Source organism: Rhipicephalus microplus, chromosome 3 (assembly GCF_043290135.1).
Source record: "Rhipicephalus microplus isolate Deutch F79 chromosome 3, USDA_Rmic, whole genome shotgun sequence".
Classification (NCBI taxonomy): Eukaryota; Metazoa; Arthropoda; class Arachnida; order Ixodida; family Ixodidae; genus Rhipicephalus; species Rhipicephalus microplus.
This window is the reverse complement of record NC_134702.1, coordinates 264,728,703-264,755,465: the sequence shown is the minus strand read 5'-3', so window position 1 is coordinate 264,755,465 and position 26,763 is coordinate 264,728,703. Positions and strand designations below refer to the sequence as shown.

Sequence of the window (26,763 nt, the reverse complement as noted above, 5' to 3'; positions counted from 1 at the left end):
GGTGGCAGTTCTTTTAACTTGTGGAGGGATGTTATCGTATGCGCCCTCCAGGCAATAGAGATGGGCCGGCTCGTTTGGTCTGTGCTTCAGAAGCACATGCATGCTTTTACTTGCTCATAGAATTTGCAATGCATGGTGGCATGTTAATTATCAACTTAGACTTGTTATGAAACATTGCGGCGACAGCAAAAACTTGCCGAGAGTGTCTATATATGCTATCGCAACAATAATGCAGTTTTTACGGCTAAATAAACGTTTTAGGTTAGCTATGGCTTCAGCTACCTTTTTGCTCAATTTGTGCATTCAATTTTTTAATTTTCACACTGAATTTGCATATAACAAAATCATCTTTATAACTAATCTTTCTAAGAATTTATCAATTCCATTATATATAGGTTTAACTATATTTCATTTTTAATGATTTAAGTAGACACGTTTGCCCTGAACTCTGGGTGTCCTCCAGTATGGTCTTTTCATTGCTTTTTTGCACATGAGTAGGCTCAATATCTGCCAGCAGCAGTGTAATTAACACTGCACAGCACACTCACCTGGTCCATGGTGATCACGAGGCACATATCAGCATCACTTCTATTGGACCCAAATCCAGTCAGTGAGGATCCCACAATGTACAGGCAGCACTCTGCACCAATAAGAAATTTGCCAATCACTGGACAGAAAAGCTAAATAATTGTTTTGGGTTAGCTTCAGTTCCCTTTTTATTTAATAAGTAAGTTTATTTTTTGAAGTTATGCACAAAATCTGCATATAACAAAATCATCTTTATAACGTATTTCGCTGGTTCAAGTGGGATTAAAGTTAACGCACAGTCATACAAGTGTTTGCAGCAATAGCATGAATGACAAAAATTATAGGCGAGTTGCTCTTTTTGATTTATGTGAATGATATCAGTGATAATATTGCTCCTTTTTTTGTACACGCGCTTACAGATGATCGTGTGTTTTAGAAAGTAAGTAATGACACGACTTTATATTCACGCACGAGGTAGCAAGCAGGATAATCATATCGCTTTTTCCGGCAGGAAGCTCGATGTGCACTTGACAAAGACACGATCTCACGTGTGGCGCATGCGGGCAGTGCAAAGGTCACTATGACACCCAGGCAACTGACCTTTTCCTCACTAGTGGAGCGCACGGAGCTGATGCAGAGCTGCAGAGGCTTTTTTTTTTTTACATGAAAGTGTTTTATGCTGGAAGTCCACCTCAGCTCTGCAAGCGTGTATCTGTCACGGATATGACATTGTAAAATATATATCAACAAATTAAAATGAAACCAATTGGAAGAACAAGTTTCATAGCGAAGCGCCGAACCAGCAGCCTCTCACTCCGTAAAGCGTTAAGCAAACCACAAAGCATACGTTGCTCAACTTGTTAACCACGAGCCATTTATATACATAATGTACCGCTGGCAAGTCTGCCAGTGGTACATGATGGCAGACTTGCCAGCTAAGCAACTTTAGCGCATTTTCATCATCAATTAGCGAGCGAGACGGCAAGTGCGCGTTGAGCGCATCTGCTTTGAAGGTCACTGCCCCGCGCCTTCCCACGCGTTGCTATGCGATCAACGAAATGCTACGGGACATTATGCAGTTTTCAAAGAGTCCATGGGCATGACCCGTTGTGTTAGTGAAGAAGGACGGAACCCTACGCTTCTGCGTCGACTACTGACTACTGCCGCCTAAACAAGATTTTGAAGGAGGACGTGTACCCTCTCTGCCAGACAGACGACGCCATATATCTACTTCACAATGCAGGGTACTTTTCTTCAATGGACCTCAAGACCGGCTATTGGCAGATTGAGGTCGACGAGAGAGACCGATAAAAAAACCACCTTCATAACACTGGACAACCTGCTCGAGCTCAAGGTCATGCCCTTTGGTCGTTTCTCGGCTACTGCGACATTCCAACTAGTCATGGATAAAATCCTGGCTGGCTTGAAGTGGCAGACTTGCCTCGTTTACTTCGACGGCATGGTTGTGCTTTCCTTGAGCTTCAATGAACACCTCCAGTGCCTTGAATTCGTACTTCAAGCAATCAACAGCTCTGGACTCACTCTAAAGCCGGAAAAATGTCGCTTCACATACGAGGAGCTCTTGTTCCTAGGCCACGTCATCAGCTATTCCGGAGTTCGCCCCGACCCGTAGAAAACAGCTTCCATCGCCACCTTCTCGCTGCCCAGAAACAAGAAGGCCGTGCGTCCATTTCTTGGCCTGTGCACCTACTACAGGCGGTTCGTCAAAAACTTCGCCTGCATTGCAGAGCCACTCCCTAACCTTACCAGAACCGAAGTCAAGTTTAAGTGGGAAATGCCGCAGGAGGAAGCACTTCAAGAACTGAAACAACGCCTGCAGACGCCTCTGCTACTTGCGCATTGCGACAAATTCGCCGCGACAGAAATACACACCGACGCAAGCAGAGTAGGACTAGGCGCAGTTCTTGTGTAGAGGACTAACGGACTGGAAAGAGTGAATAGTTATGCTAGTTGGTCGCTATCAAAGACAGAGGCCTACTATTCTACAACAGAAAAGGAGTGCCTTGCGATCATCTGGGCTACATCGAAGTTCCGCTTCTACGCTTACGGCAGACCCTTCAAAGTTGTGAGCGACCACCATGCCTTAAGTACAGTATCTTGAAAGACCCTTCGGGTCGCTTCGCACGGTGGAGCCTGATATTTCAGGAATTTGACGTTACCGTCATTTACAAATCTGGAAGAAAACACTCTGACGCCCACTGTCGGTCTCATGCCTCCGTTGTACCACCGCCGAAGGACAACCTGGATGATTACTGCTTCTCGGTAACAATAAGTGCCGACGACTACGCTGAGCGACAACGAGCGGACTCGGAACTCAGGAGCCTTGTAGAATACCTTGTGGGCAAGGCCGCCCTCGTTCCAAAAGTTTTTAAACGAGGAGTTGAGTCATTTTTCTTGCGGGATGGCGTTCTCCTGAAAAAAAAAGAAAAGCCTTTTGCCGCTTTGAGCCAACTACCTCGTCGTAGTACCTTCAGCACAACATGCAGACGAAGACAGTAGTTAACAGCGCAAACAACAGGAGGGGGTAGAAGAGACGAGAACAGGCTGCTCTCATCTATTTTATTCCCTCCTGTCCTTTGCACTGTCAAGCACTTTCTTTGTCTACCATGCAGCACCAACCAGCCCAATCAAGCACCATATTACAACATCCAGAAGTTTTGGATGCTCTACACAACGAACCGAGGGCTGGACACCTCGGTGTTTCCCGTACGCTCGCAAGATTACAGAAATACTACTGGCCATGCCTTTCTGTCGACATCACTCATTATGTGAGGACATGCTGGGACTGCCAAAGACAAGACACTGCCGAGTAGGCCATCATTATGTGAAGACATGCCGGGATTGCCAAAGACAAGATAAGACACTGCCGAGTAGGCCAGCCGGACTTCTCCAGCTCATCGAGCCACCTCACCGGACATTTCAGCAAATCAGCACGGACTTACTGAGGCCGTTCCTGACGTCGAATTCCAGCAACAAATGGATCATGGTAGCTACCGACTACCTCCCGCGCTACATGCTGAGGTAGCAAAGTTCTTCGTCGAGAAGATCGTCCTGAGTCACGGAGCTCCAGAGGTCCCCATTACTGACAGAGCTCTTTACGGCGGACAGAGCCTTTACGGCGGACTTAACTCAAAGGATCCTGAAGTACAGCCAGACAAGTCACCGATGCTATCCACAGACCAACAGCCTGCACATAAAAAATCAGCAGGCGACTGACCGCCGTCGTTACAACTTCCGACGAAGTTTCGTGAAATACCAGCCTAGTGGCCGTGTTTTGGGTATGGGCACCGATACACCAACGCGGTCTCAGTGAAAAACATCTGCGACGCTACTTCGGACCCTACAGGGTGGGGTTTGATGTCTTGGTACACTCGACTACGAGGTTGTCCCCGACGGCATCACGAACTCGCAACGATGCCATGCATGACCTGAAATTTTCCAAGTGTGAGTCTCAAGCTATTTCATGTGCAAACCTGAGGACTGTATTTTGTTAATGTTGCTGTGCGTTATTGCAAGTTTTATTATTTATTTTCTTAATTTATTACTGTACTTTTGTCTTTTGTTGAAGCATCGGGACAATGCTTTTTTGGGGGGGCAATACCACTCTCCCTAAGTTTTGTTATTGCCTCGTTTCACTGACGGTAATCCTCAGCGGAAACCGCGTCTGCAGTGTTCGAAAAGCTTCGGGACTGCAGTAGATCATTTTGTTAAAGTTACACTAACTTCGCGAACACTGCAGACTATTCTGGAGCCTATTTGGACACTAGCGATAACACTGGAATATTCTATGAAACGTGTATAAATGCTGAGAAGCTTCACTGCTTGTCAATTGATCAACGGCTGACGCTCTGTTCATCGCTATCGGCACCAGTGCGTATTGCTGTAATCTCACTTTGTTGACAGGCCACAAGTTCAGTCCAAATTAACGGTTTCATCTTCGACCTACAGTCTCTGTCTTCGTCGATACTAAAACCCCGTGACAATATAATGTGAAGAAATTGAAGTTAACGAAAAGATGCTGTTGGCAAAAATCCAACCTGATATATTTGAATAACACCTCCGATGCTCTACCAATGGAGATATGGCAGCAGTCATTTTCCCGAACATTTTATTAGGTATATATTGTAAACGTAGGGCGAAAAGCAGTAGCAGCATCTAGGCAGAAGCAACAAAAGCTGGCCGGGTATACGAGCAGCGTTGCAGCAGCAACCAAGCAATGCTAGCTCGCGCTTTGCGCCAACGTGTCAATGTCGCTGCAGTAGTGGGCATTCTTCTTCACTACGATTCGTTCCCCAATCATAAAAGGAGCCATATTGGCGACTCACGGAAAACAGAGTACGAGCAAATCCTAATAACGTCGTGAACGGTTTCATGACCCCGAAAGTGCTGGTCTGTGGATGGCAAAACGGGTTCAGCTATGTAGTTGACAGGCGAAGCCTGCGAGACAACACAGCAGGGTCCCTGGTATTTTTCAACAAACTTCGAGGAAAGGCATGTTGGGACTGCTGGTACCCAAAGGCACACAAGGATGTTCCCAACAAAGAAGGTGCAGGTGGTCATCGTCACGCCAAGATTTTTGTCTCTTGGTCAATGGTTGTGAATGACTGGGCAAGCTTACGGCATTCCTTGGCGCGGCGGGCAGCTGCAGAAACGGGTGTACACTCGGAGAAAGCGGGGTGGTAGAGCAGAATGGTATCTAGTGTGGTAGGAAGGTCTCGGCCATGTAAGAGCAAAAATGGCGAAAAGTCTGTAGTCACCTGTGGAGCAGTCTTGTATGCGTACATCACAAAAGGCAGAATAAGGTCCCAATCGGAGTGGTCTGAGGCAACATACTTACATATCATTTCACCAAGGGTGTGGCTGAATCTTTCCATCAAGCCAGTGGTTTGGGGGTGGTAGGTGGTGGTAGTCTGGTGAAAGATACGGCATTCGGCACGGGGTGCGTTGACGACTTCGGAGAGGAACACACGCCCTCTGTCTAGCAGGAGGAAAGATGATACATCGCGTGCTGTGGCAGCAGGCAAAGCCGCTGTTTCTATGTATCATGTCAAGTAGTCGACAGTGACAACGATCCAACGGTTTCCGAAAACGGTGAATAGAAGAGGCCCATACAGATCAATTCCTATGCAGTCGGAATGCCTGGCTGGGCACGGGATTGGCTGGATGGGACCAGGGGCATGATTATGGAGAGGTTTGCATCGTTGGCTCTGTGGGAGCCGCTTTGTGCGCAATGTACTTGCGCACAACGGTGTACATGTCTCGCTAATAAAACCGGGAAGAAAACCGAGCGTATGTTTTGAAGATGCCCGCATGTGCGCACTGAGGATCAGCGTGGAAAGCTGAACGTATTGCAGCACGAAGATGGCGAGGCATGACCAGTAAACACTTTCGGCTGTCATTAACGTAATTCTTATGATAAAGGAGGCCATCGCGGATCTCAAAGTGAGCTACCTGACAACACAATGTTCAGCAAAATAGAGAAGTAGAATTGTCTGAACGAAATCGCAGAGCGCTGATTCAGTCATCCTTACGTTGCTCAGAGGCCATGTGGCAGTTTGTTGGGAATGCAACTGTTTTGTCCACGGCAGATAGACAGCCAGAGCTTTCGCATCACACAGGTGAGCGCAATAAGGCATCTGCATTAGTGTGACATCGGCCAGTCCTGTAGACAACACACATGTCGAGCTCTTGCAATCGCTAAGCCCAGCGAGCTAAACGGCTGGAGGGGTCCTTCAACGTGGATGACCAACAAAGGGCATGGCGATTGGTGACTACGTTGAAGGGGTGGCCATATAGGTACGGTCTAAACTTACCTAGAGCCCAAATAATTGCCAGACACTCTTTCTCTGTAACAAAATAATTGTTCTCTGCTTTGGTGATGGTACAGCTTGCGCATGCGACTACGTACTCTTGGAATCCAGATTTGCGCTCATGAGCACGGTGCAGAGTCCAACACCGCTGGCATCAGTGTGTGGCCCAGTAGAAGCGCTCGGGTCGAAGTGACGCAAAATCGGCGGTGAGGTCACCAGGTGACCAAGCGTAACTTTTGGAGTCACTTCGTATAATTCATTAAGGCGATAGTGATCGTTGCAAAATTTTGATTAAAGGAGCAGAAATACGAGCAGAGGCCAAGGAAGCTGCGGAGCTTCTTCAGAGATGCAGATTTAGGGAACTATGCATTTGCCCGAAGCTTGACAGTGTCAGGAAGATTACAGTCTCTAGAGACAACATGGCCGAGGATGGTGAGGTGACTTGCGCCGAAGCGGCATGTCTTCAGGTTGAGCTAAAGGCCGGCGTCAGTTAGGCACTATGGTACTTCATCTAGCCTGCGAAGATGCATGGGAAAATCTGGTGAAAATATAACCATATTATCTAAGTAGCACTGGCATGTTTTTCATTTTAGGCCACGCAAAAGATTGCCCACCATTCGCTCGAATGTTGCGGGTGCATTGCGAAGACCAAAAAGCATGACGCGGAATTTGTAAATGCCATCCGGTGTGACAAGGGCTGTCTCAGGTTGATTTTCAGATGCCTTAGGAACTTGCGAGTAGCCGCTCTGTAAGTCAATAAAAGAGAAGAACTCCTCACTTTGAAAGCAGTCAAGGGCATCGTCCATTCTCGGCAAAAGGTAAACGTCCCTTTAAGTTATTTTGTTAAGACGACGGTAGTCAACACAGAAGCGAATTGGCCCGTCCTTTTTAATGAGAACGACTGAAGATGCCCAGGGGCTACTCGAAGACCAGATGACACCACGCTTGAGTATGTCAGCTTCTTGGTCGTTGATAACCTGGCGCTGTGTCGTGGACGCGCGATAGGGTCTTTGACGCAGTGGCACATTGGTACCTGTGTCGATGCGGCGACACACAGCTGACATGCAGCCGAGGGAAGTATGCTGGCAGTCAAAGGAAGAACAAAACTTGTCAAAGAGACGTAGAAGCTGAGCCAATTGCGAAATGGTTAACATGTCGGCGATAGAGCTGGTTAGTACATCAGGCGTGGTAGTTTGCGGCGAAGAGGCACAGGTAACTCCGGCAACTTTGTGTTAGGTGGAAGGACCAGTCAGCATGTCGATAATTGCAAAAAGTTCGAGACTATAACACGCCCAACACACTCACCCTGAGGGAGCGTTACAGGACATAATAGGTTCGAGGTGAGCAGTCTGCTGACGCCATCATGAAGTTCTAAAAGGGCATAAAGTAGAGGTGAAAACGTGCGACGAACAAAAATAGCAGATGGCGTGAAAAGGGCACTCAAATCGGTGAGCGAGTTGTAAGACACCGTGGCAAGGGCAAAAAGAGTGCAGTGGTATGCTAACGTCTTCAGCAACAAATAGTTTGTCACAGATTTCACGAGTGTCAAATAACAGAGCGTCGCCAAGCACTTTAAATACCAGCTCAGCGTGAGAGCAGTCGATGACGGCCTCATTAGTGGAGAGAAAGTCCCAACCCGAAATGAGGTACTGGGAGCAGGAATCCAACACTAGCAATTTGACGACGTAGATGAGGCCATCAATTTCAACGCGAGCAGTACAGGCAGCGGCCGGCATAAGGGGCTCTGCGCTGGCTGTACGAAGCGATATACTTGTTAGTGGCATCAGAAACTTTTTTGAGCAAGCGGCAGAGTCTGGCACTCATCACTGAAACAGAGGCACCAGTATCGACAAGGCTAATGCTCTTGACATATACGTCAAGAGCATTAGCCGGAAAAGAGTGAGGCCTTGGTCTTTTTGCGGGAGACGCAGTTCCTGCCTCCGGAACCGCAGCAATCAGTTTTTCTGCTCCGGCGATGAAGGATGACGATGCATCGACGATGGTGAGTGGTGTCGAGGTAATGGCGAGCGGCGATTAACAGAAAGGCAGTGGTCGGCGTACGATGACATCTGGTAGGAGTGCTGAGAGCCTGCGAGCGCGGTGGTACATAAGGAGCAGGTTCGAAGCGCTGGTGGTAGTTCTGGTGGTAGTTCTGGTGGTAGACAGAGACGTGCCGACGGAAGTATCACGCTATGTGGCCAGGCAGGCCACAGGCAAAGCATATTGACTAATTATTAAGAGTACGTTATTGTCTACTACTGTGCAGGGACTTTGACCAAGTGTACCAAGGAGTGGGTCGCAGCGGCACGGCTGATGGCAGTGACGTAAAAGTCTGAAGAAGTCACCGTGCGGCAGCTTCAACATAGCTTAGAGGTACGGGCAACAGGGGTGAGCAACGGCGAAGTGTCGTAGGTAGATGGCAGAGCCACGCAAACTTGCTCCTGGATGACTTAATGAATGTTTGCTGGCAGAGGTGACGGTGGTTGGCTGGCTGTTGACAGCAGCAACAGCTGAAAAGCAACCACAGCCCAAACAAACTCCTTGATCTGCGATAGCAGTGACAATCTCAGACGTGGTAGTCAGGCTCTAGAGGGTGTCGTTTGGAACGCAAGGACGTCGCGTGAGAAAACGCTGTCGTTGGAGCTCATTGAGTTCAGAGACAATGGCAAGGTTCTTCGAGAGCAGCATTTGAAAGGCGTCATCAAAAATGCCTTTCATGATGTGTCATACCTAGTCAGTTTCCACCATCATCGGGTTGACACGCTGGCAGATGATGTCCTCAATGCAGCTGGTGAATGTCTCACCAGTTTGTTGGGACTAGCTTCATAGTCATTGTTCTGCCCAAAGTTTGCACACCCCAGGGCGTCCAAACACAGCTGCGATGTAGGTTTTGACGGTAGTCCAAGTGGGAATATCCACCATGTGGTTTCTCTACCACAGCTTGGCAACATCCGTTAAATAAAAGATCACGGTACCGAGCTCCATGGGATCGTCCCATTGGATGGTAACGCTCGCTCGTTCGTAGGATTCCTGCCAATCCTTAATGTCTTTCTCGTCGGTGCCGCTGAAGATGTCAGGTTCTCGCTGGAGCTGGGCACCAGGACAGCCCCTGGGTGGTGAAGACGATGGGGGTGTTGAGACAGCATCATCAGACATGACAGACGGCAGCTTTCAGCTACGCAATTCCAGGGCCGAGGAAAATTGCAGCAGCCTCCACCCAGATATCGGATGCGATACGCAGTTCTGTATTAATATTTAAAATAAACTTGCTTTTATTGACTACTCATGTAACTGTATTGCAAGCGTACGTTGCTCTTGGTCCGCCTTTTTTCCTATTTTGCGACAGTTAGTCGAAAATCACTTCGATGGCACTCAACGCAACCAAAACCTTTTCCCTTTTTAGTGAAACGCAGTTACTGCTTTTTATTTTGGCGCACTTAAGTTCTGTGCATATTTTGACGAGCACTATATATTTGTTCAGGCCATATCGCATATGCCCTAATATAGCACCTCCTTGAAAAAAATTATGCACATTTGAAAATGTACAGTTTCATGCAGTGACCAAATATACAGTTTTATGCCATGCACATATAACCTAGAATGATATTGTATCAAAATTATCCCCTGGTTTCAAGCATGAAATAAGAAAATATAGCACGCCCGCTCCCTGGCAAAGTTTAACATGCAGGTGTGCCACTGGCTGGGTTTGTTTTCTTAATGAAATAGAAAATTTAAAAAGTTGTCACCGTAACTTGGTGACGGCTACTCCTTTCCACTAAATTGTTACAAATGGAACCATTTCACTTGGTGTTACAAATGGGCCAGATGGAACCATTCAACGTTTCCACGAGTGACTGGGCTTTGTACAAAGAGCGGCTAAAGTCATTTCTAATCGTCGACCGTGTTACCGAAGGTGACAGAGTACATGCATTCCTGAGCATCATCGGTCCGAGAATTTAGTCTTCTGAAATCACTGATTGCCCCAGTGCTGCCTTCAACGAATAGCTTTGAGGTACTGAAGAAGACCCTGGGGGACCATCTGGGAGTCATTGGTGAGCAAGCGATGTTCCATAGGAGGAAGCAAGTCCAAGGCAAGTCCATTTCTGATTACGTTGCAGTGTTACGGGAGCTAGCTGATTTGATTTGATTGATTTGTGGGGTTTAATGTCCCAAAACCACCTTATGATTATGAGAGACGCCGTAGTGGAGGGCTCCGGAAATTTTGACCACCTGGGGTTCTTTAACGTGCACCCAAATCTGAGTACACGGGCCTACAACATTTCCGCCTCCATCGGAAATGCAGCCGCCACAGCCGGGATTTGATCCCGCGACTTGCGGGTCAGCAGCGGAGTACCTTAGCCACTAGACCACCGTGGCGGGACTTACGGGAGCTAGCATGAACCTGTGATTTTGAAAGCTCGTTAAACGAATCCCTCCAGGATTGCTTCGTGCGTTGTTTGTTAAGAGAGGATATTGCCACATTTCTTATTTCAAGTTTTATTATCACCCCATTTCACTACGTCCAGCGCAAACTGCCCCTACGCTGTTCAAGAAGCTTCGAGGCTTTATTAGGTCGTTTTGTTAAGATTACGCCCACTTCGGGAACATCACAGATTATTCGGGAACCCACGTCACTGCTAGCAATAACGCTAGAATATTCGATGGCAAGGGTATAAATGCCGGCACGCTTCGCCACTTGTCAGTTGACAGACAGCCGACGCTCCGTTCGCTGCTATCAGTACAAGACCACTACTGGAATCAGACTTTTCGTTGACCGGGCACAGGTTTGCCCAAATAAAGTTTGATCTCAATCTACAGTCTCCTGTCTTCTGCCCCGTCAGGACCCCATGACAGCTGGTGGAGGTGCTGCTTCGTTCATGTGCCGCACACTCCTGTCAAGCCGTGAACCCATACCACGTCACGAAAAAGACACCGATGCCAGCCACAAGCTTCGAACAAGCTGCAGGCAGCAGGACTAGCCACCGGAGTACAGTCCTCTACAAGACAAGGCTCGAAAGACCAGGATCATGACATTGACCACGGACAACTGCGGCGCCACAGCCCGTGCAACAGCCAAAGGAACCACCGATTTTCCCTGGGTCATCGTTTGAAGATCTGGAGACCTGGCTAGATACCTATGACTGGGTGGCTGCTCTGAACTACTGGGACACAGAAGAGAAGCTACGCCGCGTCTACTTTTAATTGAAGAACGCGGCTAGGACCTGGTTAGAGAATCAGGAGTCTGCCTTTCAAACATGGGATCTTTTCCACGGCGCATTCCCGAATACGTTCAGGAGCATCGCCCGCAAGGAAAGAGCCGCGACACTGCTGGCAATGAGCGGGCAACTCCCAATTAAAAATGTAAAAATTTTGGTGGAAGAAATGACATGACTTTTCCACCATTCTGACCGCGACATGCTCGAGGAGAAAAAAAGTTCGTTTTCTCATGCAAGGGGTCATGCAAGAACTCTTCGCTGGACTGATCTGAAACAACTTGAAGACGGTCCAGGAATTCCTATCAGAAGCAAGAAATATCGAGAAGACGCTGGAAATGCAAACCCGCCAGTACAATGGGCCAACGGTAGAAGACAACCTAGCTTTTCATGCTCTCGGCTCTGACGACCTTCGCGAAAATACGAGCGATTGTACAGGAAGAGCTGCGTAAATTGTTGTCGGCCTCATAGCAACTTGTCCACCTGATGTTTGCCAGGAAGTCCAGCAATTTTTCCGGACACCCAAACCAGCGCAGCCTGAGCCACAAGCTATGAGCTATGCTGCTGGAGCCCGCTGTTCCGCCCCTCCTCCACGGCCACGCCAAAACACCGCCCCACCGTCCCACATCTGTCGTCAGACCCCACCCCCGCCACCACCACCGCCTTCGTTCACCAGCGGGCCAGCGTAGCCCGCCGAGAAAAACCGACGTTTGGCGGGCACCTGACAAACGCCTGCTCTGCTACCACTGCAGTGGGGCCGGGCACACATACCGTCGTTGCCAGCACCAATAGATGGGTCTATGGGGCTTCGACAAAATGCGTCACGCCTACAATGGGGTGAACGACCCCATGACATTGCGGATTACCTCGTGGGAATGCAGTTTACACCCCGACCACCTTGTCAATTGCCGTTGCCAGGCCGCTACGCCTCACCGCGCCGCGGGCAGTACACTGGCTCTGTTCGGGGCCGATCTCAGAGCCCTTACTTTTGAAAACTAAGGGCAGTAACCAATGGAGGAGCGGTTGCTGTACAACAAACTACCCAAGATCCTCTGCCACCGACGAGGACGATAACACCACGAAATTGAAAACACCTGCCGCAAGAAAAAAAAGGTCTTCATGTCGAACCTTCGCAGCATGCAGAAGACGTCACGTCGCACGCAATAGACGTAGCCGTGACCCGACGCCACGACCAACCACAATGCACGACGACGAACCAGCGACCTCGATGTAATACTCAACGGCCACCTCGTCACTGCGCTTGTCGATACAGGAGCCGACCATTCTGTCGTCAGTGGGTCTTTCGCGACGATGTTGAAAAAAGTGAGGACCGCATGGCAAGGCCCCGAAATCCGGACCTCTGGATAATAATAACTTAATAATGCCGACTGGAGTACGCACAGCATGAATCACCATCAATAACCAACTTATCCCGCGAGCTTTGTAATCTCACAAAATTGCTCCAGGGCTGTGATACTTGGAATGAAAAAACGGCGCTATCATTGACCTGAGGTCTGAGTCAATCACACTAACCTCAGAAAACATGCTGCCAACCCCTATAACGTCAAGGAACTACGCATTGGACGTGCTAGAAGAGCAAGTCACCATGCTGCCTTGCTCCAGTGTCGTCGTTTCCATTGGCACTGAGAAAGCCAAAAACTTTGAAGGTGTCGTCAAGGGCGATAAGCGCCTTCTTCTGAACCGTCAGATTTGCAAGAGGCATAGCTAAGCTGCGTGACGGCAAAGCAAAGGTGGTGCTTACAAACTGCAGTCACGAATATAGGCACCTCAACTGTAGTACGGCAGTTGCCCACATCGAATTCGTGGAGGCTAGCAATTCATTCGCCCTCTTCGATGCTGCCAATGCTGCTTCGATGAATCAAGCTGCTGAACCAGCTTTCGATGTCAACCCGAGCCTTTCGAAGTGCAAGCAAGACCAGCTCAAGTCTCTGCTCTTGCAATTCAAGGACTGCTCCTCGTCGTCATCAAGAATTCAACAAACCACAGTCGCGAAACATCGCATCATAACAGCCGAAAGTGCCCGACCAGTTCGCAAAAGCCCGTACCGAGTCTCAACACATGAACGCAACGCCGTGAAGAAACAAGTCGACGAAATGCTACGCGACGACATCATTCAGCCATCCAAGAGTCTGTGGGCGGCACCCGTGGTATTAGTGAAGTAGAAGGACGGGACCCTACATTTTTGCGCCGATTACCGCCGCGTGAACAAAATCACAAAGAAGAACGAGTACCCTCTCCTATGTAGAGACGACGCACTGGACCGTCTCCACAAGACGAAGTACTTTTCTTCAATGGACCTCAGAACGGGCTATTTGCAAATAGAGGTTCACAAGAGACATCGAGAGAAGACGGCCTTTATCACACCAGATGGCCTCTTCGAGTTTAAGGTCATGCCATTTGGTTTTTGCTCGGCGCTTGTGACGTTTCAGCATGTTATGGACACTGTGCTGGTTGGACTGAAATGGTAGACTTGCCTTGTGTACTTGGATGACGTCGTCGTGTTTTTCTACAGCTTCGACGAGCATCTCCGGCGCCTTGGAGCGGTAATTCAACCTATCAACACCTCTAGTAACCCTAAAGCCAGAAAAGTGCTGCTTCACGTACGAGGAGCTGTTGTTGCTAAGTCTAGAGCCCGTTCGAACCCACGGAAAACATCAGCCATCACTGCTTTCCCGCAGCCCACTGACAAGAAGGCTGTACATCGATTCCTCGGATGATGCGCCTATTAAAGGCATTTTGTCAAACGTTTTTCACAGATCACTGAGCCGCTAACTCACCTAACAAAAAGCAATGTCGAATTCAGGTGGGAAACGGCCCAGGAGGAAGCATTTCAGGCACTTAAACAACGCCACCAAACACCATCGATACTTGCGCATTTCGATGAATACACTGAAACAGAACTACACACTGACGCAACCAGCGTAGGACACGGCGCCGTCCTTGTGCAAAGGACTGGCGACGTGGAAAAGGTCATCAGTTATGCCAGCCGCTCGCTGTCCTAGGCCGAGGCCAACTTTTACACAACAGAAAAGGAGTGCTTTGCCATCATCTGGACAGCGTCAAAGCTTCGCCCTTACCTTCACGGCAGGCCTTTCAAAGTTGTGAGCGACGAACACACCTTGTGTTGGTTAGCTAACTTGAAAGACCTTTCAGGTCGCCTCACACGATGGAGCCTCAGACTTCAAGAATTCGATGTGACCGTCGTTTACAAGCTGGAAGAACACGCTCTGATGCCGACTGCTTGTCTACTACCCGTCGATCCACCACTCCCCAACGGCCTGGATGAGGACAGCTTCTTAGGAACAATAACTGCAGATGACTTCGCCGAGAAACGGCAAGCTGACCCGCAACTCAGAAGCCTTATGGAGTACCTCGAGGGTAGCAGCCCGACCGTTACAAATGTTTTCAAGAGAGGGCTGGAGTCGTTCTTCTTGCGAAACTGAGTTCTCTTAAAGAAGATCATCTCGCCCCTTCGAGCCAACCACCTTCTCGTGGTTCCTTCAGCAGTGAGACTGGAAGTACTCGAGGCCCTACACGACAACCCGATGGCTGGACACCTCGATGTTTCCCGTACGCTCGCAAGAATACAAGAAAAGTACTAGTGGCCACGACTTTCCGCCGACGCCACCCGCTATGTCAGGACCTGCCGCGACTGTCAACGACGAAAGACATCGCAAACTAGGCCAGCCAGACTTCTCCAGCCCATCAAGCCACCTCGCCGGCCGTTCCAGCAAATCGGCATGGACTTACTGGGGCCGTTACCAACGTGGAATTCCGAGAACAAATGGATCATCGTAGCTACTTACTACCTCACACGCTATGTCAAAACAAAGGCCCTCCCCAAGGGCAGTGCCTCCGAGGTAGCAAGGTTCTTTGTCGAGAACATTGTTCTGCATCATGGAGCTTCATAGGTCCTTATTACTGATAAAGGTACAGCCTTTCCGGCAGACCTAACTCAGGTGATCCTGAGGTACAGCCACACAAGTCACCGCCACACCATCGCCTACCATCCAAAGACAAACGAGTCACCGCCACACCATCGCCTACCATCCAAAGACAAACGGCCTCACCGAACGTCTTAATAAGACCATCGCTTAATAACGAACGTCTTAATAAGACATTGACGTCAAGGACAAGATGTAGGATGAAATCCTTTCATATGTAACCTTCGCGTACAATACAGCCATCCAAGAACTGGTGCAGATGACGTCGTACAAGATGGTCTATTGAAGGAGCCTGGCAACGACGCTTGGCGCTATGTATCAAACGTCGCTGACGAAGAGAACATCGACATCACCACTTACCTTCAGCGTGTGGAAGAAGCTCGTCAACTCGCCCGCCTGCCCATCAAGAATCAGCAGGCGACCGAGAGCTACCGTTACGATCTTCGACGAAGCTTCATTGAGTACCAGCCCGGGCACCGTGCCTGAATATGGACACCGATACACCGACGTGGGCTCAGTGAAAAACTTCTGCGACGGTACTTCGGACCGTACAGAGTAGTTCGACATCTCAGCCCACTCGACTACGAGGTTGCTCCCGACGGCATTACGAAATCTCAACAACGCAGTGCTCGACCTGAAGTCATCCATGTCGTATGCCACAAGCCATTTTAAGCGCGAACCTTAGGACTGCATTTTGTTGTTGTTGCTGTACCTATTGTTTACTGTCTTTTATATGTACCTTCGTCTTTTGTTAAATCATCGGGATGATGCCTTTTTTAGAAGGGGGCAATGCCACATTTCTTTCCTCAAGTTTTGCTATCACCCCGTTACACTACGTTCAACATAAACCACGCCTACAATGTTCCAGAAGCTTTGAGGCTTTAGTTGATCGTTTTGTTAAAATTACGCCCACTTCGGAAACGTCACAGATTATTTAGAAACCTACGTCACCGTTAGCGATAACGCTAGAATATTCGATGGCAAGGGTATAAATGCCGTTACGCTTCGCTGCTTGTCAGTTGGTCGACAGCCGACGCTCCGTTGGCCACTATCAGTGCAAGACTGCTACTGGAATCCGACTTTCAATTACCAGGGCACAGGTTCGCCCAAATAAACAGTTTGATCTCAACCTACAGTCTCCGGTCTTCGGTCACGTCACGACCCCGTTACAATATGCAATGAATGTCGTTCACTGACGACAGCAAGCTCACGTTTCAGAGATAGTAGAGCGCGTACTAGCTATGGAGGCTGCAACGAAAAACACTGTTGAAGCATGTACGGGAAAGCCTGCAGCCAACGCCATGCATAAGGTAGAGGCCGGTTCGAGTGTCCAGTCACTGGCATGTTTTCGTTGTAGGTCGCCCAAACATTATGGCAAAGCATGTCCCCACTTAATCGACAAATGTTATAAGTGCAACAATAGGGGGCACCTCCAACGAGTCTGCCGTAGTGCCTCCGGCATATGGCGTGGAAAACGCCCCATCATAACACCTGTAAAAACTTTAGCGATGGTAAGTGGTTCAGAAGTGGTAGCCGCAAAGGGTGTGCCTGCTCCCAGTATTGAGCCTATCATGGTACCGATAAGAGTAAATGATGGGGCAGTCTTTATGGAGCTAAACATAGGTGCCACCGTCACAGTATGCCTTTCAAACAATACCGCCAATTTTTTTCATCAACCGAACTCGAGCCAACGAAAGTCAAGCTGCGCACCTACACAGCAGCTTTAGTGGTCCCAAAAGGTGTTCAACAGGTCAAGGTGCAGCACGGCGGCAACACGACGAGCCTGCCTTCGTACACAGTCGACCAGGAGGGACGGACATTGCTAGGCCAGGAATGGCTTCAGGTAATCAGGCTGGAGTGAAGCAAAATCTAGAATGTCCACTATCTGCCAAGGTCAGAGCCACCCATTTCTTGTCATTTAGAAGAAAGGCTACACGCTTTGATCATTAAGTATAACTCGCTTTATAAAGATGAGCTAGGCATGATTACTGAAGAAAAGGCCGAGCTATACTTTCAGTCTAATCAGGCAACGAAGTGTCTCAAAGCACGAAACGTGTCGTTTGCGCTGCAAAAGGCGGTCAAGGCAGAGCTTTCAAAGATGGAAAAAATGGGCATCATAACAGCTCTTGCTACATCAGATTACGCCACACCAGTAGTGCCTGTTCTCAAAAAAAAAAAAAAACTCCCAAGCATTTCTCCGAGAGTGAACATGGTTAAGTGCAAATGCACGGGGTGATGCTATGAGGGGGAGTAAAGTTAAAATCCGTTGGCATTCGCCAGTGAGTTAACGTGAACTCCCTCGTGTGATCACATTGCGATTCCCAGAAACCATTAGACCCTCTTGGGACATCTTGGTGAGTTTACGCGTATATGTGAGAGTAAATTTGCACTATAATGATGTTCATGTCCGCGGCCCGCTTCGCCCGCTTGCGCTCGGCATCACGGGCCCTTCGCCGCGCTGCCTTGTCTTCAACCGGCGTGACATCTTCAACGGCGCGTGCAATGCTCGCATTCGATTGCGTTGTACTCGTTGTTGGAGGTATCGCAGTCGAGGTTGATGCATGCGCTGGATCCATACCTATGACGACTTGCCAATCTCCAAGCCGTGGCCGCGCGTGCGCAGCCACAGAGCGGAGGGCGGAGCGCGCACAATCACGTGGTGTGTGACGTTGCTGCGCCGTTGCTACAGACGCCCCTCTCCGCTCCTCGTGCCGTTGCTAGGGGAGAGGAGGAGGCGCACCGCAGAGGGCGGATTCAGAGTCTCTTATAAAGTTCATTCGCACTTAAAAGATGGTGGCATACGCCTCTGTGGCGATTATAAGGTGACAGTGAATCTGTGCCTTGATGCCCCCCTTTATCCGTTGCCGAACATCGATTACTTGTTCGCGGCTCTGGCTGGAAGCACACAATTTTCAAAGATCGACCTAAACCGCGCTTACCAGCAAGTGGTAATGTCTGATGCCTCAAAACAATACCTAACCTTGAATACGCACAAGGGATTGTTCGTTGTCAACAGATTACATTTTAGAATCTCTTCCATGCCAGGGCTTTTCCAGAAGATAATGAATACTATGTTGGAGGGCCTCAAAGGTGTTTGCTGCTACCTAGACGATATTTTAACCACTTAGCCAATCTCAAAGCACTGCTAGAGCATCTTCAAAGCCGAGGTGTCTGCATAAAGAAAGACAAGTTCTCATTTTTCCAAAGCGAACTTCACTTCCTTGGCCGCAAAATCAGCACTGAAGCTTTTTCTCCATTGTCAGATAACGCTGACGCACTTCTCCAGGTACCAGAACCAAAGTCAAAGAAGCAGCTGCAGTCTTTGTTGGACGTTGTCAACTATTACAGCAAGTTCGCCCCCCCCCCCCCCCCAGTTAGCTACGGCAGCTCAACCATTTTATAAGCTTTTTCCAAAAAAGGTAGTGTGGCACTGGGAAGAGCATGCTCAAAAAGCGAACAAGGAAATGAAAGCTCTACTCGCACAACCACCTACACTCACACACTATGACCCTGAAAGATCACAGGCTGTCATGCGAGGCGTCTCAGTATGGTGTAGGAGCCGTCCTATTTCACGTCTATGATGACGGTAGGGCAACGCCCATAGTTTAGGCTTTAAGAACGCTAACCGAAGCGGAAAAAAAATACAGTAAACTGGAAAAGGAAGCATTAGCTATCATTTTTGGTGTAAAGAAGTCAGTGATTGAAGCGACATTTTGCTTTTTGGAGCAGATTCAGGAGCAGAAAAATGGTGCTTTGGAGCAGCCTTAACTGCTTTCGAAGCAGAAAAGAATGTTATAGCTAAGGGTTGCTATTGGTGTATTCGGAGCAGATATGTGTTCCTAATGACTCCTGATGTCTAAAACACCGATTTAGGCATCTATAAAATTTTTATATTTCTTATTACGCATGCTGTATGCTAGTATGCAACTAGTATTCAAGCCGTATAGTAGCATCATTGGGTAAATCATGGTTGGGAGGGGGTCAAGGGAGTCCGGACATTTCTTGTGTTCAGGATGGGAAGGACAGCCCTTGCAAGTGTCCCGCTTTAGATCTAGCTTCAGCACGTGATATAATTGAGTTAACACTTACGTATAGCGCAATGAACTTTTCAAAAGGCTATTTATCTTTTACTGTGTACCTGTGTTGAAGGCCCCTCAGCTGTGTGAACTATGGAAATCACAAAAAGGTGAGAAAATAAAATGAGAATATAACAATGCGATTCCTCGAGCTTGAACCCTATGCTCCTTTTTGAAAATTCTATTTGGAGGCATGATTTAAATATTATATAAATAAAAATACAACCTGTGTTAAAAATACGAGTTGGCCACCATGGCCAGATATGTGTGACCCCTTGTAATTTTTCTGGATTTACACCACTGATAGTGCGTATACAGCTTGCTTTTCGTTTCGCTTAGGCTCAGGGGATAGTTATCATAGATTAACTTCACTCTCTTTAGTTTGCCAACACCATTTTGGAGCAGGTTTGGAGCAGTTACAAGTAAATATTGCACTTTGGAGCAGCATGGAGGAACATTTCTCTTTCCGAACAGTTTGGAGCAATCGGAGCAGCACTTCCATCGCTGAGAAGTTCAACTTCTATCTATAAGGGCGCTCATTCACCTTGGTCACGGACCATAAGCCTCTCCAAACAATATTGGGCCTGACTACTGGAATTCCTTCTATCATGGCTGCTCGGTTGCAACGCTGGGCCGTGGCATTGGCAACGTACTCGTACAATCTGATCGTCAAGAAATCAAGCGAGAATGCGGAAGCAGATTTCTGCTCGTGTCTGCCGCTGCCAGATGTTGAAGCAGAAAGCAAAGAAACAGAAGAAGCATTTTATTTGCTGTGATTGGACTCGCTGCCTGTTTCTAGTTGAGACATCGCAGCTGCCACAAGTAAAGACCAAATTCTTTGTCAAGTGAAGAAATTTATGAATGTTGAATGGCCCACATCGATCATGGACGATCAGTTGATGCCTTTTTTTCGCAGGTGCAATGAGCTGACAGAGCATCAGGGATGCATTATGCTAGGAACAAGAGTAGTTGTCCTGGCAAAACTACAAGGGTTCGTCCTGAACGAACTCCATTACGGCCATTCTAGCATCGTGCGTAGCAAAGAGCTAGTGTGCAGCTATGTGTGATGGCCAACGCTTGAGACAGACCTCGAACGTTTCATCAAAATCTGTGCTAGCTGTCAGGAGCAACGTAACACGCCAATCAACGCACCTATTCTTCCGTAGTCATGGCTTACATCACCCAGGCAGCGTGTTCACGCAGACTTCGCAGGACTTTTTCAGAATGCAAGGCTTTTAGTGGTAATCGATGCACATTCCAAATGGGCAGAGGTTTTCGAAATGCGCTCGACAACTGCAGAAAGCACGATTTGTTGTTAGACCGAGCTTTTCACCCGTTTTGGTTTCCCTGAAACAATTGTTCCCGATAATAGGCCTCAATTCACTTGGCAAGAGTTCAAGCACTTCGTGCAGGAAATGGGGGCATGACACATCCTCAGGCTCCCTACCACCCTAGCTCCAATGGGCTGGCAGAGTATTTCATTCAGACTCTAAAAAACGCCCTCTGCAACGATGGCACAAGAGAGACACTTCAGGTAAAGCTGCATAAGTTTTTGCTATCGTATCACGTGTCGCACGCGACAACTCGTGAATCACCGGCAGCATTGCTCCTAGGACGATGCTTATCCAGTCGGCTAGAAGTCGTAAAGCTTTCCATGGGGGAAAAAGTAGCCCAAAGACACTGTACTCAAGTACTGAGTGGTCCTAGTCGCGAACATCATTTTGTGGTAAGCGACAACGTGTTAGCCCCTAATTATTCTGGAAAACCAAAGTGGACTCCGACTGTTATTGTTGCTCAAACAGGTCCTATCTCTTTTCAAGTGCGTGCAAGCACACTGAGGGGCACCTCTACCTGGCGTTGCCACCAGGATCAGCTGCTGCACAGACCTGCAGAGGACATTACGTTTATACATGGAACAGCTGGCGAAGCTACGACCAGTGAGTTCCTGGTTTTCCCCGAGACTGGTGACGCACCAGTTCCTCCCAGGGCAACTCCAGTTACGCCACAGGCAATACCAGCACCGGCCGAGGTAAGACGTTACCCCATGCGAAATTGACCCCCACCAGACAGATTCCAAGCTGAGAAAATGAGAATATAACGATGCAATTCCTCGAGCTTGAACCCTATACTCCTTTTTGAAAATTCTATTTAGAGGCATGATTCTATTTGGAGGGGAGGTAGTGCTGTGTCTGCTGGCGCTCCATTGATAAGAGCACTCTTCGAAGTGCGCATGCACGAATAGGTTTAAAAGCAGAGAGCCGCTTTGCACCGACAATGAACGTCGTTCACCCGGAACTTGTCTGGTCCTTTTCGGCACATCTGTTGCAAACGTAACAAAAACAAAATAGCATATATACATACATACAGTCCCACATAAGTGAGAACAAAAGTTCTCATATGGGCAACACAAACACGTAGTTGTTACGTTCACTTTTAACCTAGTCTGCTCAGCAGTGATCACAAATCTTTGTTCCTTCAAAAAAAAAAAAAAAAATGTTGCAGCACCTTCATTAGCTATGCTAAAATGAAATTGTAGTTTATGTATTTTTGTTCCACCTTGGTTGTTGCACATCAGATAGTATTTTCAATTGGCATTACTCCAAGTTTGCACTTTGCATATTAATTAAAAATGTCTTTTCATTTATTTTGATTGGTTTATTACCTGGTATACGTCAGCAGAAACAGGTTTTCCTATTTATTTTTCGCTATCTTTAGGTCAGTGAGAATGTAGTTACACGGCTGCTGCGCATATGCACAGTGCCATAATGGTAAACGAAATTAAGATGCCCGAAGCTTCTGTTCCTGATGTGGAGCTCTTATTTACAAGAGCTGAAGTACAACATCCAGCCATTGCTTCATGCACTTTATTTGTTATGTGAAACGACTCAGATTCAGTTGCTTGGCCCTCTGCCGCTTTCCGGCTTTGTCGCTGTTCAGTCCTTTCACATAAAACTTCATTTCCCTCAATAATGTGCCCATGGTCTCTGAGTACATAGCGTGGCTCGGAATGGAGCTTGCACACTAGTGTTTCCCAGGGGCTTTTCCGCTCTGAGCAGATTGTTATCCCATTTTTCCCGCCTATTTTGATCCTTCGAGATGCTAAACAACGACGGCTTCCGCCTATGCTTCATGAACACGTAGCCTGTCTGGCATGCAGGCACGAAGCAGTGGTATTGCCCATGCTGAAGCATGACTGATTTCTGGCATGCTGGGCCCTGCTAAACCCTGCCGGAAACAAACTCAAAGCCACAACGTCTCCAGCGATAGACTAGCGCTGACTCGCAACTGAAAGCTTTACTTGAAGAAAATCACGAAGAAACAAGCGTATCAATGTTGCGCAGAAGTGTCAGAAAGGAATATAAAAAGATACATAGCATATCACTTGACGGCACATGTGCTGAGCAGATATGCAAAGTCTTCTTCCGCAATATATATCGATGCCTCGCCGACGCATGCATCATCTCTTCATTTAACATGGAACGCCTCTATCACTTGCCTGGTTATCTGGGATGTGTGTTTTGACAAAATGTTTGCATCGACAAGGACAGGTGAACAGCCACACGTGCTGCAGTGCCATGCCAGATGCGAAGCGTTCGGATTCTTGAACGAATTTCTATGCTCTCTTTTAATGCACGCGTTTTGCCCCATGTACAACCGCCCACATGTAAGAGCAAAATAACAAGCGAAGAAGTGTGGAATGAATCAAATTAATCATGTTTCCCGACCCAGACTGGCCGGTGCTTTCAGGTGCAACGCTCCTCCCAAGTTCTATTGATGACAATGCCAGTGCCGCTGCCCGGGCACAAATTGGCAAAGTTTGCGGAGCCACCCAATCACATAGCCTCCGCCGGAGAGTGAGCTCACTGCCCTCTTTTAGTACACTGTAGCCCGGCCGTGTGGCGTGTTGCGAGTTTGCCACCCGGGTCTTCTTTTTTTGCCCCCGTTGAAACGACGACAGCACACCATTGACAGCAGCAATCACAATGACACCTAAGCCTTTTTTTTATCGATTTTATTTGTAACACTCGTCAGTGAAATGCATGACTGTTTCTCATATAATTTTAGACATTTAGAAGCATGATTAGTGCAAATGCATAGATTGAAAAGTGGCACACTTTAAGTGGCAGCATGAACCAACTGAAAACAAACACTCACGCCGCACTATTCGTGAAAGGCCCATGGATCTGTTGATATCCATTACAGAAAGTTGCCAAATACAGTTAACGAGGTGTTGCGAAATCTTGAGCTATAGAAGTGCAGGGATGTAAACAGTACACCTTTACTTACACCAGCGAAGGTTTCAAGCAGTTGGATGTATATCTTGCACACATACTAAAGTATGCAAGATGTGAGCTTTTACTAAGTAGTTTATTGCGATGCACTATATGAAAATGAGAAGAATTGAGGCAGCGGGCTGCTGCAGCGAGCGAAGGACAGCCATGACGCAGAACCAGATGACGACGGTGTCGTTTGCTATGCAGAATGCCATAACGAAACGCCCTCCTGCTTTTGAAAACTGTTTCGTTTTATGCGCAGTTATAAATTATTCGACCAACATTTTTAGCTGTTATTTCTTTGGGATAGTTATTTGAGAAGAAACGAAAATAAAAACTTTTTCAGTTACAAGTAAAGTACGAGTTATTTTTCAATTTTTTTACAACTGCCACCAGAATTCAGACAGCGCTATCATCGCGTCCAATTTTCCTCCCCATTGGTACAGTGTACTAGTACATTACAAATAGCTCTATGGGCATGTCACTCCCTTGACTAAAGTGTTTTCTAATCTTCTATGCATCTGCACTATTCATGTTACTGAATGCTTAAAATTGAATGAGAAACAGTATTTTATGCGTACGATTTTTAAGTCTTACAAATAAAATCATCAAAAAAAAAAAGGCTTAGATGGCGCTTCGCTTGCTCCTGCTGGCAGTGAGCTGTCGTTTCGATTGGGGCGACACCTGAAGGCCCATACTGGAAGCTCGCAATATGCCACTGGTAGGGTCAACGTTTATAGTTCCTTTTAGGTTTCGGAACACTTCCATCGCCTTCAGGGAGCAGGCGGCAGACTGCAGTTCCCGCCAACACAGCACTGCAGTCCAACTTTGCGCCAAGCAAACGAAGGCCATCTGCTACAACTAGGCACGGTGTAGCCGGTACGCAGCATTTACATAACACCACAACTTCTTGATTTAGGCACGAGATGCATGTGTCAAGCCTAGATGCATGTGTGGCGTCTTTCCAGGTCCTTTGTAAAAATAACAGCACGTGTAAACGTGGTGCCAGGGCAGCATTAGTGGATTAAAGAGCCAATTTGTCACTCTGTACCTTCTTGTTCTTCCAGGTAGCAGAAACAAAATATAGCCCTCAATTGTGTTAGCCACACCTAACCGAAGCCTCGGTAAAAGCTGTGGATCACTTGGATCCAGCTTAGTTGTTTAGAAGCTATTTTTCAAGTCTTAGCATAGGAATCTTGGACCTTGTGCACATTAACTTTGCGCAGCAATAATCACCCCGGCAGGCCATACCTTAAAGGAAGTTGAAACCAAGCCATTTCTGTAAGATATGAAACCAAGCCATTTCTGTAAGGTATCAGCCACGTTTAAAATTTCACTGAAAGGGCGCTATTTCTATGGTGGCTAGAGGGGGAAATGTGATGGGCGAGAGCGGATGGCTGCACGATTTCACAATGAAAAATAGCTGCCATACCAGATGGCACTACTTGCACCATAGGTGCTTGCACATGGTCATCACTTGCACATGGTCATCACTTGCACATGGTCATCACTTGCACATGGTCATCACATGGTCATGGTCACTTGTATGGACATAGTCATGGTCATGGTACTTGCACATGGTCATCACTACCACAATACTGCCAAATTATCCCGAAATAATTTTCTTGTTTGTCCTGGCTTAGTAGAGTGGTGAAGATGTACCTGACTGGCATGGTCAGCAAACCAACCATGAGCTGGTTGGCAGAACACAGGCCAGAACATGTGGCCAGGCAAACAACGACGGTGAAGGCGAAGTATCCGAATGAGGCAACGGCACAGCAAAGAGAGAACCAACGAACCCAAGCATGCGTGGCGAGCACCTTTTACTACACCAGCGCCCCTAAATTTTCACTGCGTTTCGCGCAACCTTCTCTTACGACGAGAATGCAGTGCCCGTCGCACTACCCCCCTCTAGCCACCATACTACCAGCGCACTTTCTTCTTCTGAAGTATTCAGATTTATGGGTGTCCATGAGTGAATAACACTTGGGATTATTAAAGAAATGCAAATTCTATGAAAATGGGGAAACATCAGTGCCTTGACAGAAAAACACTTGTCCATGTCACACACTAGTCACGAGCATTCGAATTTCCAACAAGCGCATAGCTGAATTCGTGTAACGATTCGGGTTTGTGAGCAGCAACAAAGCATTCGCCAATCTGTTTTGTACCTTGCATACCAGCCAAGTTGAAGAATTCTGAATCCGGGAGATTTCCACAAGGGGGGGGGGGGGGGGGCATTAAAAAAAAACCAAGGACAAACAAGCAAACAAAAAAACATCACAAAAACGAAAAGAGATGGGAGGGGAGTCGTCTCAATCGCAAGCGCCAACATCAGTGTTGCAGTCTTATAGCGGCTAGGAGTAGCCGAACCCACGAGGGTAAAGTTTTTCACTAAGGTGAGAGTCTCAAAGGATCAACACAACTAGCAGAATCTACTTATCTATTTCGGTCAAAACAACTCGCGTGTGTCATCTTGGGACACACATGAACAGACAGGACGGCGCAGCTGGCTGGCCGCAAATACGCGGGTCAAAGATTTGCTCACTAATAGATTCTTTTTGACAGGAACGCCAAAACGCGTCTGGCCCCTCTTTATTGCGACAGCATTTATATGGACAGTCCAAGCTGTTTTTTTTTTGCCGTAGCCACCCCCGCCGTCCTTCGTCGTATATGTATAGGTATCTATATATATATATATATGAACACTTAAAGAAAAAAAGCCGCCCACGCTCGGCGCCGACGGCTGCTTATCTCTCACGTGTACTTTGACCCATGGATGGGGGGGGGGGAGTAGTAGCCTGTGCACGCGCGCTTATTCTTCGGTGGGCGAATCGTGTGCCTTCGGCTTTCACTGAAACGAAAGCATTAGTTGC

The 26,763-nt window shown here is 47.7% G+C and overlaps 1 protein-coding gene across 2 annotated transcripts in view; it reads right to left on the bottom strand.

The window, feature by feature from the left end:
• LOC119168266 (poly(A) RNA polymerase GLD2) overlaps positions 1–26,763 on the bottom strand; it is a 147,599-nt gene that overhangs the window by 49,294 nt on the left and 71,542 nt on the right. For both annotated transcript variants that reach the window (XM_037419673.2, XM_075890986.1), the window contains one exon: positions 549–640. In XM_037419673.2, the coding sequence (XP_037275570.1) occupies positions 549–640 (92 nt within the window). The remainder of the gene's footprint in view (positions 1–548; positions 641–26,763) is intronic.